The following is a 16,871-nucleotide window of genomic DNA, read 5'->3' on the forward strand; positions in this document are numbered from 1 at the left end:
AAGGAACAGATGGACAGCTACCCTGTCACAAAGTTATAAAACCTTGCTCCCAAATGCTGACTGATAGTTCAGAAAAGGGAAATGCACGATGCAGAGACATTGGTGTGAAAGTCTAATGTAAACACTGGCAAAGGTTAAATACTGGCAAATCTAATACTATGTTAAAGATAATGTACCGTAAACAATTAAGACTTACTCCAAACATGCACAGGTGGTTTAATCTCACGTAATTCATCAAAATAAGTCAGGAGTCATGTAGTTATCTCAGATGCAAAAATGACATTAGATACAAATTAATATCCTTTTTCTCTACTTTAAACCACAGCTAACATTGTATTTTAAAATGAAATTATAATGCTGTTCTCTTTAAAGAAGTCACTACCTTAAAATAATAAAATTGCTACTAGCTAATATTATTCTAGAAACTGTAGAAGAAATAATACTATAAGAAAATAAAAGTCAAAACAAAGTTAATGCTCTTTGCAGAGGGTGTCATTTTTAATGTGTGTAACTGAAGAATCAACTGAAAACCATTAGAATCAGTAAGAGTTGAGTCATTTGGCCAAATACAAAACTACACAAAACCCAGAAATTTCACTATTTACTAGCAGGTAATCTTTTAGAAAATAAAATGGAAACATTCATTCCATTCACAAAATCAACAACAGCAAAAACCAAAATACTCAGGCATAAAGCAATAGAATAGTCAGTAACTGTCACTTTTTTCCCCTCTGAATTTGAAACCAGTAAAGGCAGGGAAGAAGGAAAGACAGACAGACAGGAATTAGACAGATGGAAATTAGTGTATCTTTTATTACTGATAAAGGCTAGGTTGAGGAACAAGGTTTTAATCTGAGGAGAATAATCTTGTCTGATTCATCCCTGAATTAGAGTGTGTGTATGTGTAGGCTACCTATGTAAAATGTGTCCGATCTGCAGGGGGTATATATCCCTTCCCCAACCCAAGTGGGTAGAGGAGGAAGGATCAGCCAAACAAGCTCAGTGAGACATCACCCCTCCCTGGAACTTGTGGGAGGCGGCGGAGTCAGGCTCCGATGGTACCCACTCTACTGAAATAGGGAGTTATTCCCCTTAAAACTTCCTTTGCTCTCTGAACTCACAGGCCCTGGACTTCTGGGGGTGGGTGTAGGTGCCTGGGGGTGTGGCTCTTCCTTTCAAAGAAAGGGTGCAGCGGTCCACTGATCCTGCGTCCACCTCCACTAACCACACCGCTCCTTTGTGGATGCTTCCAGGACACCTGGGGAACACAGTAGATTTTTCCCCAGAAGACTCTCAAATGAATCACATCAGGACAGTAGGTATATATTCTTTCCTGGCCTGCCTGCCCACCCACCTCCTCTCAGGACAGTATTTAAATTAATTCCAAGGCAGCTCTGCACCCAATGGTGAAGATTTACTTCCTGTCTATGTCCCACCCCCAATCATGGGCCATACACATTTTCTTCTGAGAAGTTAAATAACATTAGAACAGAAACCTTCACTGTCTTGTTCACTGTTGTCTTCCCAACACTTAGAACAAATGCCTGGCACTTCGCAGGCACTCAGTAACTCAGTAACTATTTTCAGGGGGAGAAAGTAGGATGCATAATGCAGAAAAGGCCTTATATTCGTGGTCTTACTGATTACAAATTAATAGGGAAAAGATAGCAGTAAAAAATAAACAAGGAAAAAGGTAGACAGGAAGTTGAATAGAAAATTCAGCTGAACAGTAAACATAGGAAAGATTGCTTTATGTTGCTAAGGACAAACTAAATGTCTCAAATGAATTGCAAAGTAAAACGAAGTATTATTTTACGTCCTTCAAATTGGCAAAGATTAATAAGTATCAGCATTGATAAGGAAGCATACATTGGCACAGTCTTCTTAAAGAGCATTTTGTCATTTGCCAAAAACCTGAAATTGTATTCTCTTTTGTCCAAGGGGAGTTCTGTTTCTAGGAAGTCATCCTACAAGAAACATTTTCATTGCCAATGTTTATAGGTGCCTGTACAGAAAGGTTCAGTTGGAACATTGTTTGTAATGGCAAAAAATTTAAAACCATCTGGATGTCCATTATTAGGGTATTAGAAAAATAGATTATGGGTCACTGGTACAGTGAAATAATACACAGTGGTTGAAATGAATGGGCTACAGCCATTTGGACAGACATGGAAAGCTATCTGGTTAACGACAGAGCAGGAAAAAAAAAAAGCCCTTTGCAGAATAGCAGCAGGTGGCATGAGTTGAAGGGTGTCTCCTAAAAGGTTATGTTCAAGTCCTAACTCCCGGGACCTGTAAACATGACCTTATTTGGAAATAGGGTCTTTGCAGATGTAATCGAGTTAAGAGAAGCCTAATTGGGGTGGGCTCTAATCCTGCATGACTGGTGGTGTCCTTACAAGAAGAGAAGAGACACAGACACTCACGGTGAAGACGGCCATGTGGTGTGGAGGCAGAGACTGGAGAGATGCAACAAGCCAAGGGACGCCAAGGATTGCCAGCAGCCACCAGAAGCAGGGAGAGAGTGCAAAACAGACTCTTCCTGGAGCTTCCAGAAGGAACCAAGCTTGCCAACACCTTGATTTTGCACTTCTGGCTTCCAGAATTGTGAGAGAATAAGCTTCCGTTGTTTTAAGGCACCCAGCTGTGGTGATTTGTTCCGGCCGCCCTAAGAACCGAATATAACAGGTATGGCGCTATCCCGTAGTCACGCCTTCTGTGTGTGCGCCTGCTGCTGTCTCCCTGACAAAGAGCTTCTTCAGTCCACTTTCTACCTTAACAGCCACCTCCTTGGAAACACGGACTCCCTGTTTTGGTGATTTTTTGGTCAGGGGTTAGCCTGAGCCAGGTAAATTTGTGTTTCACCTCCTCTGCTTCCTCCACTCCCCACAAACCAGTGTTCCAGCGGCCTTTTGCTGTGTACCCCCTCATCATCCCTTAAACTCTAAGCATCCTAAATTTCCCCGAGTTCATGCTTTGTCTTTGTGCTTCTGTCTTGCCAAGCCCCAATTCCTTCTGAAAACCTTGTTTTGAAGGGCCTTTTTCCAGGATTCTTCCGCACCCCCTTATACCCCAACTCTGAGTTAAAAGCTTGTCTTGTGCACCCACCCACCACACTGTGTGATGATGCAGTAAAGCCTAGTGATTACAGGAGGCTTTCCTCTGGAGCCATACGACCAGAGAATTGAATCCTGCATTTGTCACTTACTAGCTGTGTGACCTTGGGCGTGTGACATTGCCTCTCTGTGCCTCAGTTTCCTCATCTGCATAATGGGGATCACAGTACCTAACTGGGTCATAAGCATTAACAAGCTAATGTGGCTAAAGCTCTTGGAACAGTGCCTGGCAAATATAAGTGGTCAGTAAGCATTCGCTTTTGTAATAATTACATGTTTACTTCTCTGACTCCCCTACTAAACGGAGATACTTAAAGGCAGTAATTGTGTTTTTCTCTCACAGTCCCCAGTGTCTTGCAGAGTACTTGGCACATGGTAGGTGCTAAATAAATGTTTGTTGAATTAATGATGGTAATTAATATAATTGTCTACCAGGATCCCATATTGGGCTTTGACCCTCTGCTGGTTCCACATCACACAGGGGCCGGATCAGCTGGTGTTTCCTGAGCACCTCCAATGGGCCAGGCATCCGCAGTGAAGGGATGAAAGAGTGAAGACCAGCCCCTGTCCTCATGGAGCTGAGAATCTGGTGGGGAAGAGAGTTGAAGCCCATGAAATGTTAACAACAGCAATATTAGGTCTTAATAACTGTTTGTGGGAGCAAAAGAGGATACAGAGAATGTGCATTCACAGTGAACTAGTTGGATCTTTGTTTTCCATATTTGTTCTAATCGTAAAACGTAGATCTAGAGGCGTCGTCATGTTCAGATTTGATTTTTTTTTCATGTATACTTTCATCAGTAGGCACATGACATCTGGTTGTCTCTCTGGAATTAGCAGCCATCAGTAATCATTGCTAGATGCATTATTTCATTAGGGTTTGTAAAATGGTGAAATTCTGTTTATCAGCTGGAGACTTCTATAAAGATAAACCTCTCCTCATTAACCGTTGGTTCACCCTGAGGTATAGCTGTTCAAGAAAGGGAAAGTAAATGCTTCTTGACCAGTTTTAAAAATAGTGAGTTAGTTTTCTAGCATCCTTCAGAGGTGGCCAGTGGAGGGCTTTGGACCTTTTTTTTTTTTAAAACACTTATTATGAACTCATGGATTTAAAACTTATCCAATTTGTTAAGGCCATGTAGTTCTTACCCTGTTGAGTGCTTAAATGGTCCCTTCTTTGTCTGTTGGAAGCCTCGTCAAGCTGGGTCTGAACCTTTTGATGTGACCCTTTTCATCTTGCTCGTTTCTTTCAATGAGAAGATGTTCCAGGTTCACCCTGCACATCTCCTGCCCCAGACCTGGAGTCAAGTACTTCTCCAAGGAGGAAGGGCATGACTTTTTTAGGATATCAGTACAATATTACCAAACCACTTTCCAGAAGGGAATTAATATAATTTACACTTCCATCAGCAAAGCATGATGACCATTTTCTCCATGCACTCAACCAGTATTGAGTGTTATTTAAAGAACTTGGCATTCATTTGGGAGGGCGGAATAATTTGCATTTCTTATTTGCATCTATGTTCTCATTTGCATTCATCAGGTTACTGGTGCGTTGGAGTGTTTTCTTATATTTATTAATCATGTACATTTGTTTTGAGAACTCTTCCTGTTGTTTTGACCACATCTCTATTCGAATCTTAGTCGCTGTTGTGGTTGATTGTAACTGTGCATCAAGGCCAGCAATCCCTTTTCTGTCAATTGCTAGAAATAATTTTCCTAATTCGTTGTTTGCCTTTGAGACTTGTTTACAATTTCTATTTTATGTAGTCAGATGTTTTCCTTTACAAAGCAAGGAATTTTCCAGTCCCCTCTCGTTGTCCTTGGGGCCTTACAGGATCAGAAAGCTGAAGCTGAGAGTTGTCTCCAGGCATTAGTTGATGCCTGAGCATTGGCTGTGCTGTCCTCACCGAACTACAGTTGTGTCCCTTGAGGCCAGAGGCCTGCCTCATTCCAGAGTGGTCTGGGTCCATTTCTGCCCAGACAGACACACTCTGATTCTTCTTCATGTTGAAGGTGCTGTTAACCTGGGCACTGCCTGGAGGTTCCCAGGGCCGCGGGCAACAGAGTGCGAAGTTCCCCGCAGTCAGCAGCTTCCCAGCGGAGCCCTGCGCTGTGTGTGCTGTGACCAGCTGGCTCCTAGGCTCTATCAGGCAGCCGTGGGGCCAAGTTTGAGACCTCAGGGTCTGTTCAGAGAAAACCTCAACGTCCAGATAGCGGACATTGGGTGGGTGGCATGTTAGACAGGGCACCTGGCAGCTCCAAATGGTCTGCATGAGAGGAATGCCAACAGAGGCCTGTGCGGGGTAAGAGATGGTTGTGATGGGATGGAGTTCCTAAAAGATTTTTTTAAAGAATCTTGAACATAATAATGACAAGAAATCATGGCTAAGAGCCCAAACTCACATGATACTTAATATGTGCCAGGCACTGTTCCAAACAGGCTGCGTTGGTTACCATGTGAATTTACTTTTCACAAGCCTAGAAGGTGGATACTGTTATTAGCACCATTTTATAGCTACAGAAAATGGAGACACCGAGAGGATAAACAGCTTGCCCCAAGGTCATATACTCGGTAAGTGGGAGAGGAGAATTGAAGTGCAGACAGTCTGACTCCAGACTCTGAGCTCTTGCCCCATCTCCATCCGGTCTGTACACTGTGGGCTGGGGTCTCAAAGTGGTGCTCCTCTTAAGACTTTCCAGAGGGCACTTCATCAGGGGAAGGAGCAGCTGGTTTTACAGATGGGGGAACTGAGGCCTGAAGAACAGACTGACTTGCTCAGAGCCATCAACACGACTCATATGCAGGTCTTTCTGCACTTGGTAGTGACACTCATGTGGTGTCACAGTCAGGCTCTCTGAACTGGGAACAGAAGTGCCCTCAGACAGATGGAAATAGTGCTTGCCTCTTCCCTTTGAGAGGGCCCAAATCTCTGGGGTCTGGTAAACTGGGAGGGGCTGGTCTTAACCCAGGAATTTCCTGGGCACAGCTCTGACCTTCTGGCACCGGGCTCTTGAGGGCTGTGTGGAGGCCTGTTTTCGGGATCTCCTGGTCTGAGCCCAGTTTGGCCCTTTCTGGAAGATGAATTCTTTGCCCTTGGGTGAGGAACAGCAGACTGAGTTCCAAGAGCAGCAGGACTGCTGGGTCAGGAGTTCTGGAAAAGTTGGGTGGAAAATGCCCCGCTATCTTCTTGCTCCTGGCCTAATGGCTCCGACCATTTTTAGATGTCAGGAAGTGTAACAATATGGTACATTTATCTTGGTGAATAATAGATGAGCCTGAGGAAGGTACTGTGCTTTTCCCGGTGAATTATTTACCAGGAGCCTCTAATTTGAGGGCTCTCCATTATAAGTGGTCTGAATCAGGTATAGCTAGAACCCCCTCCTGTCTCCTCTCACTCCCCGGTCTCCCAGATACAGATCAGCTGTAACCTTTTGGGTCCAGTGTTATACTGGGTAGCCCTGTGGCCTGTAGCCAGGAACTCTGAGTTTGAAGTCCCTGTGGCCACTGGGGAGGGTAGCAGGAGTGGGTGGTGGGGACCAACCCACTGGAGACACAGGGACAGCCCTGTGGGGGTTTCCTTGGCAGGAGGGAAGCTGGGGTAAATGTGGGGCTGGGGCCTTGCTTTACAGGCGTAGGGAGCCCTATGTGTGCTTCTGTGTGCACATTTGTGTGCTCTGTGTCTTTTGTTTTTCTTGTCTCTTTCTCTGGGTCTTTCTGTGACTCTGTCTCTCAGTTTGTCTCTGTCCGTGTCCCTCTACCTGTTGATCTGTCACTGTCCCCCTCTGTCTGGATCTGGGTCTCTCTTTGTCTCTCTCCCTCTTTTGTCTCTACCTCCTTCCCTCTCCCTGCCCCCCCTTCTCTCTCTCTCCCTTTTTTGCTCTCTGTCAGTCTCCAGCCCCTTTATTTCATCTTCCTGTCTCCATCTGTCTCTCTTCGTCAGTGTCTGCTTCTCTCTCTCTCTCTGCGTGACTTTAGAGGCCTGTAAGAGGCACCTCCTGGGATGGAGGGACAGCCAGTTCCAGACTTAAGTGAAGCCAGATCTTGGTGCCTTAAAGATCGACAGAGTAGACATAAAATAAACTTTAAGTCTTTGTCATTTTTTTGGCTATTCAGTTATTGCATCAGCCACTCTTTTTTTTTTTCCCCGTTCAGTTATTTTGTGTGTGTGTGCTTTATGTTTTAAAGCATCCCCTCCCCCGAAAGTCAGCAATCCCTAGGCTTTAAGCATCTGGTAATGAGTTGCAAGTTTTTGGTGCTTTTAAAAATAACTTACAAGGAATTGTTTCTGTCCCATTATTCATCAGTTTGTATTTTTTTCAGCTGTTGTTATTGATTTGGAGATTGAAATACGCATTTTGCCATCTTTAGCCAAAATGCTTTTTCAAAACAGCTGATTTTTCAAAATTGACTCTTTTTTTGGTTATTGTCCTGAAAAAATAAAGGAACAAATCATCAGTAATACAGTTAAGAAATAAAACAATACAATTAGTTTTGCCTTGTTGGAGAGTTTATATTTGAAGCCGTAAAGTGAAGTTTATAAGGAGTACAGAAGTGTCTGATGCTTTGACTCTAATTAAGCAGCTGGCCTGCCTTCCCCTCCCCACTGTTTCCCGACCACCCCACCTAACTGGGCCAGACTCCGTTTCGTCTGGGTAATGTTGGAGCTGTGGTCGTGGCCGCAGTGGTTGACCACCACAAGAGAGCTTCCCCCTCCTTTTTCCCAACCACGCGGGGTAGCAGCTGGGGCTGAGAGGAGGGCTTTTGATGGCAGAAGCAGATCTGTCTTCGGAAGGAGGCAGCCCCCCACTCCTCTCCCTGGCAGCCTAGATGCCAGGAGGGCACCCTTGCCTCTTCAAGAGCCAGCGGCTCTTCCCAGCCTCCTCCCTCAGTCTGGATTCTTCTCTTTGTGTTTCGGATTGAGGCTTAAAGCCTGGAGCATCCCTTTCCCTGGAGAGAAGGGTGGGTTTCCAGAAGCAGCTGTTGGTCAGACAGATGGGGAGCGGAAGAAAGGAAGGCTGGGGGAGGGGTGCTTGGAGGACAGGGCCCAGCTTCAACTTCTGGGCCTGCCTTGCCCCTGGCCCCGGAGGGGATGGCCAGGCTGCCGAGGGCCGCGTGCGTCTCTTGCACGTGTGTCGGGCATCGCCACGTGTCATCAAGTGTGTGGCAAATGCAGCCCATTGCTGCAGGCCCTGTGTGGCTCGTGCTTTCCACATCACACATAGCAGAGCGATTTCCTCACATTCCCCACTCTTGTCTGCTCCGGGAAGTGGTTTGCAGAGCCCGTCTAAATATAAAAGTATGAGACCGCGTCTTTCTCTTACCCTTTGAAACCAGCTGAGGGCCAGTCTCTTTAGTCACTTTCTGGGTTTGTGGGGAGGGGGAAGGGGCACAGGAGAAGCTGGTGTTCGTGTGTGTGTGTGCACGGGTGCGCCTGCGTGTGTGTTTCCCTGGCGCTGATGGTACCCAGATGTGTGGGGCAAACAGAGAGGGGCTGGGTGCAGGGATAGAGGCCCAGGCAGGGTGCTGGGGGTACATGGAGAGGAGGGTGTAGACTCAAAGAGTGATTTTTAAACTGTGGGCAGCTATGTTCAGCCACTTACTTGTTTAAAAAAATTTCATTTTCATCTCCCTCCCCAGGCCCAGCGGTATGTTCCTCTGCTGGGGAGAAAGGCAGGATGTAAGTGATGCCCATCAGGAAGGCGTTTCAAAACGTAGTGCTAAATGAAATAAAGTGAGAAGCAGAGAGATGATGCAAGACCGTTTGTAGGGGTTCAAAATAGGCCCACGTGAAGCAGCAACACATTTGAGCAGAGCACGGACAAAGGGAGGGTTTACATTAAACAGGATAGAATGGTGGTTGGGGGGGATTTGGATAAAAGGAAATAAAGTAAAAGAAATGAAGAGTAGCCAGCGTGGGAAGAACACAGACATGGGAGCCAGACAGATCCAGGGGAACGGCCCCACCATTTACGGGGACAGCTTTGACCCAAGTCTCCTCCTCTGTGCAATGAGGCTGAACCACGTGGAGGGTTCTTTGGATGAGAAATGATGTGTCTGTGCGATGAGGGCCGGCAAGAAGCAGACAGTCAGAGGAGCTAAGGCAGTGCTGACTTATGGAACGTACAGGGACTGAACTCTTCTATGTCTGTGCTGTTCAGTATGGTGGCTGCCTAGCCACAGGCAGCTCCCAGGTACTTCCTAGTGTGACCAAGGAAATGAATTTTCATTTTAATTAAGTTGCATTTGAATAGCCCCAGGTGGCTGGTGGCTGCCATATTGGACAGAGTGGGTGGAAGAGATTTTGACTCCTTCAGGAGCCAGAGAGGACTTTCCTCCTTGAGTGGAGTTGAGACCACCCCACCTAAAGGGCAGGGAATCATGTCTCCCCCCACAACAGGGAACTTGGAGTGAAATGCGGAGGCCACTCTGGCTGGCTGTATGGTGTGTGCTTACTGCCTTAGAGATGGGTAAAAAGAAAGCAGAAAACGGAGTCTCCCAGAGTTTTCTGAGCCTGTTTTGAAAATCAGTGGACGAAGTTTCGGTCCAGTCACTCCCAGTGATCCTCAGGCTGTCAGTTAGTTTGCCCTCTGCTTCCATAGGAAAGACCGTGGAAGCTCACTTCCAGGTTCACCCCAGCGCCTTTCTCGCTGTGGTCCCCCAGAGCCCCTCCCTGCTGCAGCTGGGAGTCAGACCTGGTTGGGCCCCAGGTCTGGGCCTGCAGCGAGTCCCTTTCCATCTTCTCTGGGTGGTGAGGGCGGATTCTTTGTCCCCTCTGCGGTCCCGGAGCACACCAGCTGAGCATCCTTGAGAACTTCCTGGGCTTGAGCTCCTGGCTCACTTCCCAGGCTCTTGGCCCAGCAGCCCCATTGCCTTCCCTGCAATGTATATTATTTCCGTGGGCCCCTCACTGGCGTCTTCAGGATAGCTGGCTGCTGTCTCTCTCTCTCTCTCTCCCCTTGGGGCTGAGAATGGGCATAGAGGGTGCAGAGAACGCCTGCTTCCTCCTGGTGGTTCTGTTCCAGCCGTCCGCCTCCTTCCATTCACCAGGACTTTGGACTCCCCAGGGATCACCTTACCCAGAACATTTTCATTTGGGGTCCACAGCTCCCTAGAACTTCTGGGGTTTTTTACTTCTGTGAAAAATATGCCAACTTTTGTGTGTCTATACCTAATGTGGATTTAATTTGAATATTTTAGGGACCTGAAAAGAATCACTAAAATCCCATGAGGAAACAGACCCAGAGAGGAAAATTAAGTTGGCTAAGATTGGATAAAGGTAGAGGTAGGACAAGATTTCAGGTCCTTTGTCCCCCCACAAATGCTTCTGGGGTGTTCTTCCTGTGGCCCAGGCACTCTGGAGGGGCGCAGCATACCATGTTGTGCATGCACGTTTCCCTTCCCCTTGAGCTTACTGTCTGGCTTAGGAGGAACTGCTCTCAGTCACAGCACAGGCGTGAATATCAGGAGTGTTGCAGGCAGTGAGCTATCAGTGCAAGTGTGTGGCCAAGGCAGAAGCGGGATCTCCTGGGAGGCAGGATGCAAGCTGAGCCTCGGGAACGGGAGCAGCTTGTCAGCAGTGATGCCAGGTCCCAGTTTGCAACCCCAGCTGCCTCCAACCGCACACCTGCCATTTATAGCATCATTCTTAATCCCTCCCAGGCTGGCCCTCCATGTGGTGCGTGGACTCTAGGAGTTGGCTATGTGGCTGGAGGCTTGGGGGCAGGGAGAGGACTCTGGGGAGCGAGCCCTTTGTTTCTGAAACTGCCTCTGAGGCTCATCGCAGCGAATTCTGGGCTAGGTCTTGGTGACTATTCAGCCACATACTCTCAATGCTCTAATTTAGTGCCTGGCAGTGGGGTGGTGATTAGTTAGGGTCACCCTACTTGTTATAGGTTGTGTTAAGACTGGAAACCAGGTCTCTCTACCCCAAGCTCCTTTTGCCTGATCACACTGCCTCACTCTGGCTGGGTTTTTAATTCGTTGCTGCTTCATTGGAGACATCGTAGCCATTTAAGGATGAGAGACGTGTCCTGGGCATGGTATGGCCCTCTGAGCCCCAGCAGAAGACAGGCTGGTTCCAGGGTCAGGTGGCGTGGCTGCTGGCTGAGGAGCTTCTTAAACCACACCTCCGACCGGTGTGTTTGCCCCTCTGGGCTCAGATGCCATGTGATACTGGACACGAGGACCCGCTGCTGCCGTTAGAGGTTGATCTGCCCCCTCCAGGGCCTCCAAGGAGCGGGCAGGGCCGAGTTGTGGTTTTCATCTAAGGTGGAAGAGCTGGCCTGCTCGGTTGTTTCGGCCCTAATCCCTGGTGATTTTGTTTTGTTTCTCTAATCCGGATGTGGGAGCCTCTCCAGATATTTACAGTTAAATCCCAGGGCAGGAAAACTCAGCTGGTTCGCTGGCTCTGCTCCCTCCTGCACAGCTCCGAGCCAGGGCTGTGATGGCTTGTGGTGGGCTGCGGGGCTCCTGGCAGCAAGTCCGGGGCCTTTGGTGGACACTGGGGACACAGGAGGGGAATGGAACTTTGTGCTCTGCCTCTGGGTCTCGGAGTCAGCTGTGGACAATGTTCAGCAACCCTCTGAGCTCTCACGTTCTGGGCTTATCCTCAGACAGGCTTGTTGGTGCTAGAACCACGTGTGGAACACTAGTGGTGGACTGGTGGTAGTTGAGGGGGCCACTCCAGACCCCTTGACTCACAAGTCCCACTGCAGCATTCTGAGTTTCTGCCAGCCCAGGTAAACCAGGGGATGACTGGACTTGCTGTTCATCCAAGCGAATTACTCCTGCAGAGATTGAGATTTGTTCCTCAAAAAAAGAGACTAATTCTTATGGACCATGGATCTTTGGAGCGCCCCAGAGCAGCTGAAAGTGTGCCAGTTAAACCTCGGGAGGCTAAGGGCCCCTGGGGGAGGTGGTGTGGGGCAGGGACCTTGGGACCCCTGGGACCTTTCACTTGGTGCCCTTAGAGTTTCTGGATGGAGGGGACTTGTAGCAGGGCTGACCTCGTGTGGGTGAGAAGGCGTGGGGACCACTCTCTTTCCTGGAACAGAGCATTTGTGCCTCTTGTGTTGAGGACTACTTCTCTTGGCCTATGTCCTGATGGTGTTGCCCCAGGCAGGATGAAGGAAGTTGGCAAACCTCTCCCTCAGGGGTCCATGTGCCCCAGTAGGTGCCGCGTTGGCCTGGGCTCTCAGGGTCACCTGGGAGGCAGGATGTCCCCCTAGGAATATGGGCCCTGAAGCCAGGGACTGAGTCTTAGGCATGGAGGAGTCAGCCTCCTGCCCCTGGCTGGTTGGCCTGGTGCATGGGAGGGGTCACAGTCACTTGTGACCACGCATACCTGTGCAAAATGCCTGTGCCAGAGCCAGCCAGGGTCATCTTGGTACCTTGGCTTGGTCCCCAGGCAGCTGTCCAAAGGGTGAAATTTCTTTAGTAAGAGAGAGAGAAAGTGGATGGAATCACCTGGTCAGGTTCTGGGATCTGTACTGGTCCAGGGGGTGTTTTTCCTCAACCAAGAGGACTAGCCCCCACGAGATGGGTTGTTGAGTGGCCCAGATGGGTACTTGGCCTGGAGTAGCTAAAATTACTTCAGAGCAGAAAAACTTCCTGCTGCTCTCGGCGCTCCATAAAATCATGTTTACACATATGTGTGTGCACACATGCACACATTTATACACATGGGTCGACTGGGCCTGGGGCCCAGAGAGCAGCAAGGAGGGTGGGCACCAGACCAGGAGCTTGAGGGGCGGGTGTGTGGGGAGCAGGAGTTGGGCCGCTGCCCACACAGCCCATTCTCAAGGAGCTGGGGCCAGGGCGCAGGCAGAGTGAGTGTCTGCATATAGATGGCTGTTGGGGAGCCAAGGAAATGGCTTGGAAAATGTCCTTATTGGGTATTTGCTGCTCCAGCTTTGTTGGGATCGTGCTTGGTGTGGGCAGATGGCTCTGTCTGCCAGTCGTGGGGGCGGGGGGCACCCTGAACCCACCATGTGCTCCGGGCTTTGCTCTGGGCTTTGCACGTGTGAACCCACTTAGCTTCACACAGCCCTAGTGGTAGGGGTGGGGTCCTCGTTTCATGGCAAGGGAAGGGGTCCAAAGAGACCAGCTAAGGTGGCCTTGCCACAGAGCAGGAGGACCACCAGGCAGCATGGAAGCTGCTGTATACTGAGCGGCTGCTTCGAGGGCCACGTGGGCCATGTGTTCTGTGAGGGCCTGTGTATAGAATGTATGACGCACGGAGGGCAGACTGAGAAATGGGGCAGCTTTGGGAAGACCAGGACCAGTGTGCTTCCAGGGTGGGCCTCCCCCAGACCCCAGCCCAGGGGGCATCCTCACATCAGAGGTGATACAGGGACAGGGATGTGCTGGGGGCCGTGCCACCTCAAGGCAGGTACCACCCTATCCCCAAGCCTTCCTCCTCCTCTGTCATTCAGCTAAAGCTTCTGAAGAGTTCCTCTCCTCCCAGCCCCTCCTCGTCTGGAGTCTGGCATTTCTACCAGGGGCTCCTTCGTCTTTCCGTCACCCCCCACCCCACCGCAAACAAAACAACAGACCAACCTCTCCTGCAGCCCTTGCAGATGGCCAGACTGGGCACATCTCCCACTGTCTTCTCAGTAAACCTGGGTGCCATGGCACTGGGCCAGGCCCTGGTGGCCAGGGCTGGGGCTCCGAGCAGGGGCTGGGGTCTTGGAGGGGTCCTGGTGGCTGCCCTCCCTGCCTTTTGTAACATCTAAAGTCTGCCCCAGCCAAGCACTAACCAGGACCTGCTGTGAGCTTACGTCAGGACACAGGGCCCCACGGGGCTGGCTTTGATGTTTCCCAGGCCCTGTCCGTGGGGGCAGGGGGCTCTGAGTGGCAGTCTGGGAATGCAGCATCTCGCCACAGCTCCAGGATGGGATGCTGGGGGTTGAGCTGGGGTCCCTCTGAGTCATGCCATCTCTTCTCCCAGCTCAGGATTCTGTGGCAAGTGGTCTGTGGTTCCTGCAACCCCACAGCCCCTTTCCCTCCATCCTACCCACCCCTCTACCTGCTTATTCCTTTGAACTTCTCTGCTGTGGCAGCTCTGGGTCTGGGAGTGGTGCTGGGCCTTGCATTGGGGGAGCCTTTTGAGTCCTTGGGCAGGAAGGGTGATAATGGTCACAATCACGGGAGCTGCCCCGAGTCAGCTGTTCCAAGGAACCTCACCCACGCTCCCTAGTTCGCGACTCCTGACAGCTGCATGGAAGAGGCAGAGGAAGCTGGGGCACAGTGTGTGTTTCTTACCCAAGTTCAGGCACACTGAGCAGGACAACCAGGATTGAGTTGCACCTGTCTGATCACAAACCCTGGGCTAAGGCTCCTGTGCGAGGATGAGACTCCTGGCTCCCCGCTGGGTCTGGAGAAGCTGAGAGGGGAAGTAGGGGTTCGTCAAATTTTGACACAGGTGATCTCTCTCTTTGATGAGCATCTGTAGTTCTGGGTTGAGGGTCTCAAGATTTTGGAGATCCACATTGAAAGAGGCCCATGGGGCTGCAGCCTGAGCCTGCCCATCTGTGTCAGCTCAGGCGTCTGGAAGTGTTCCAGACGCCGCTGTGTTTGCCTTCTCTTGCCCCACACTTCCTTTGAGGTCACCTCGGTTCAGCCAGTGTTCACTGAGCACCTGTGTGCGCCTGGCATTGTCTGCACGAGGCGTGTCTACCTCTCTACCTGGCCGAAAGGGAGTGAGACCCATTCTGGGATCAGATACTTCTGGGGTTGGTTTTGAGGTCCTGGGCATGGCTGGGAAGAGCATTGGGCTCTGAGTTGGCCTCCCTGGGTCATGGTCCTGGCTCTGCCACAGATTAGCTGTTTGATCTCAGGCCAATCCCCTCATCTCTCTAGACTTCAGTTTACTCATCTGTACTACAAAGGGGTTGTACCAAGTTGCTCAGCGGGGGTAGGACCACACTCTGACACACTGTTGTCTGGGTGACTGGGGGCAGATTTGCTAACTTGTGCAGTGGGTGGGGTAGCCCAGCATGTTGGAGAACTGTCTTATGCAGAGAGCTGGCAGGACTCCAGGGAGAAGTAATGGAGGTGCTCTGAGCTGCTTCCAGCTCCGTGTGTCTTTTGGACTGGCCCTTCTGCGAATGTTGCGAGACAGACCAACATCAGGGACAGCCCCTCCTCTGGACCCAGCCCTGGGGCATCTGGGACTTATCTTGACACTGACTTAATGGAAGACTGGTTCTTGTGCCTTAAAGAACCAACTCTTCTTCCCCAACCCCTGGGACTTGGAAGGGTGCTCTGTGGGCCGAGATCATTCTCCAGTGGTTTGAGAGGGGACAAATGGGACTCCGCTGGCCTCTTCCTTCCTGCCCTTGCTGGGCCCAATTTGGGCAGAGGCAGAGTCTGCTTCTTCACCTAACAGCCCCAGGTGGCCTGTTTCTTCTCCCTGGAGGGGTGGCACGGCCTCCTCTGTGCCATTGCCCACCCGATGGTGGCTGGTGTTCCAGGCCCAGCAGCTCCAGGCCTCTGCAGGGCGTCCACAGAGGCCAGGAACAAAGCCCAGGGTGTTATTCTGCCCTGTAACCATGCCACCTGCCTGGCCCTGCCCTCCGCCTCCTGAGCCCATCTGCTGCACGGCACCGGCTTCTCACTCTCCCCTTTGTTTGGCTATGATTCCACCGTTCGTTGCAGGGGCACCTTCTCTGAGGGTGCCCCCTGCTCCCGGCCACAGCTGCACTGTAGCTGTGCAGGAGGGGGAATGGATTCAGGTGAAAACCTAGGACCATGTGGCTCACCTCTCACTTAGCACAGAAGAGCTGGCCTTTGCCATAGGAGGATCAAAGCCATCTCTGATGCTTGACTGTCAGTGGGTGTGTGAGTGCCATAATCCTTCCAAGAAGCTCAGTGGATCATGATTTAACTTTGCTCAATATCCTGGATTCTGAAGATAGTGGGGAGAGTTGCTTGCCAATATCCCCTGCTCCTCAGTCTGGCATTAGGACCTCCTATGATCTGGTCCTGGAGGTCCAAGGCCTTCTTCCTCTAGGGAGCTGCTCCATGTGCCATCTCAGCCCCTCCCCACCCTCAGCCCTTGGGGCTTCCTCCCTCTTTGGTGCTCTGGAGGCACTGAATGCCCACACCGTTCATTTAGCACGAGCTTTGCCATGTCCTGTGTAATTGTCCTATGTCTCCCTCCAGACTAGAGTCCTGGAGGGTACTGCATCTTCGTATCCTGCGGAGCACCCAACACAGTGTAAACATTCCTCAATGGACCCTTGGCAGTTATGGTCTCATGATCCTTCTCACCTGCACTTATTGGACACCCCCTGTGTACACAGCCCCTTTCCTCCTCCTGTGCACAGGGTGATGGGTGGCCTATGTTAGGGCAGTGTCTGCAGCTCCCCCTGACCCTGCCTCTCCCACGGTCCCCATCTGCAGGTGCCCAGGCAGCCATTGTCTTCATCAAGGAGCCGTCCTCCCAGGATGCGCTGCAGGGGCGTCGGGCGCTGCTCCGCTGTGAGGTCGAGGCCCCAGGCCCAGTGCATGTGTACTGGCTGCTGGATGGGGCCCCTGTCCAGGACACGGAGCGGCGCTTCGCCCAGGGCAGCAGCCTGAGCTTCACAGCTGTGGACCGGCTGCAGGACTCGGGTGCCTTCCAGTGTGTGGCTCGGGATGACTCCACCAGCGAGGAGGCCCGCAGTGCCAACGCCTCCTTCAACATCAAATGTGAGAGCCAGGGGGCTGTGCCCACCCGCTGCTAGACCCTCAGCTCCTGAGCCCTGCGG

The 16,871-nt window shown here is 50.6% G+C and overlaps 1 protein-coding gene across 2 annotated transcripts in view; it reads left to right on the forward strand.

Moving 5' to 3' along the window:
- The window catches only part of PTK7 (protein tyrosine kinase 7 (inactive)), a 55,922-nt gene that overhangs the window by 16,765 nt on the left and 22,286 nt on the right, over positions 1-16,871 (forward strand). For both annotated transcript variants that reach the window (XM_074348751.1, XM_045509387.2), the window contains exon 2: positions 16,525-16,812. In XM_074348751.1, coding sequence (XP_074204852.1) covers positions 16,525-16,812 — 288 coding nt within the window. The remainder of the gene's footprint in view (positions 1-16,524; positions 16,813-16,871) is intronic.

The sequence above is a fragment of the Camelus bactrianus genome, chromosome 20, assembly GCF_048773025.1.
Source record: "Camelus bactrianus isolate YW-2024 breed Bactrian camel chromosome 20, ASM4877302v1, whole genome shotgun sequence".
NCBI classification, from domain to species: Eukaryota; Metazoa; Chordata; class Mammalia; order Artiodactyla; family Camelidae; genus Camelus; species Camelus bactrianus.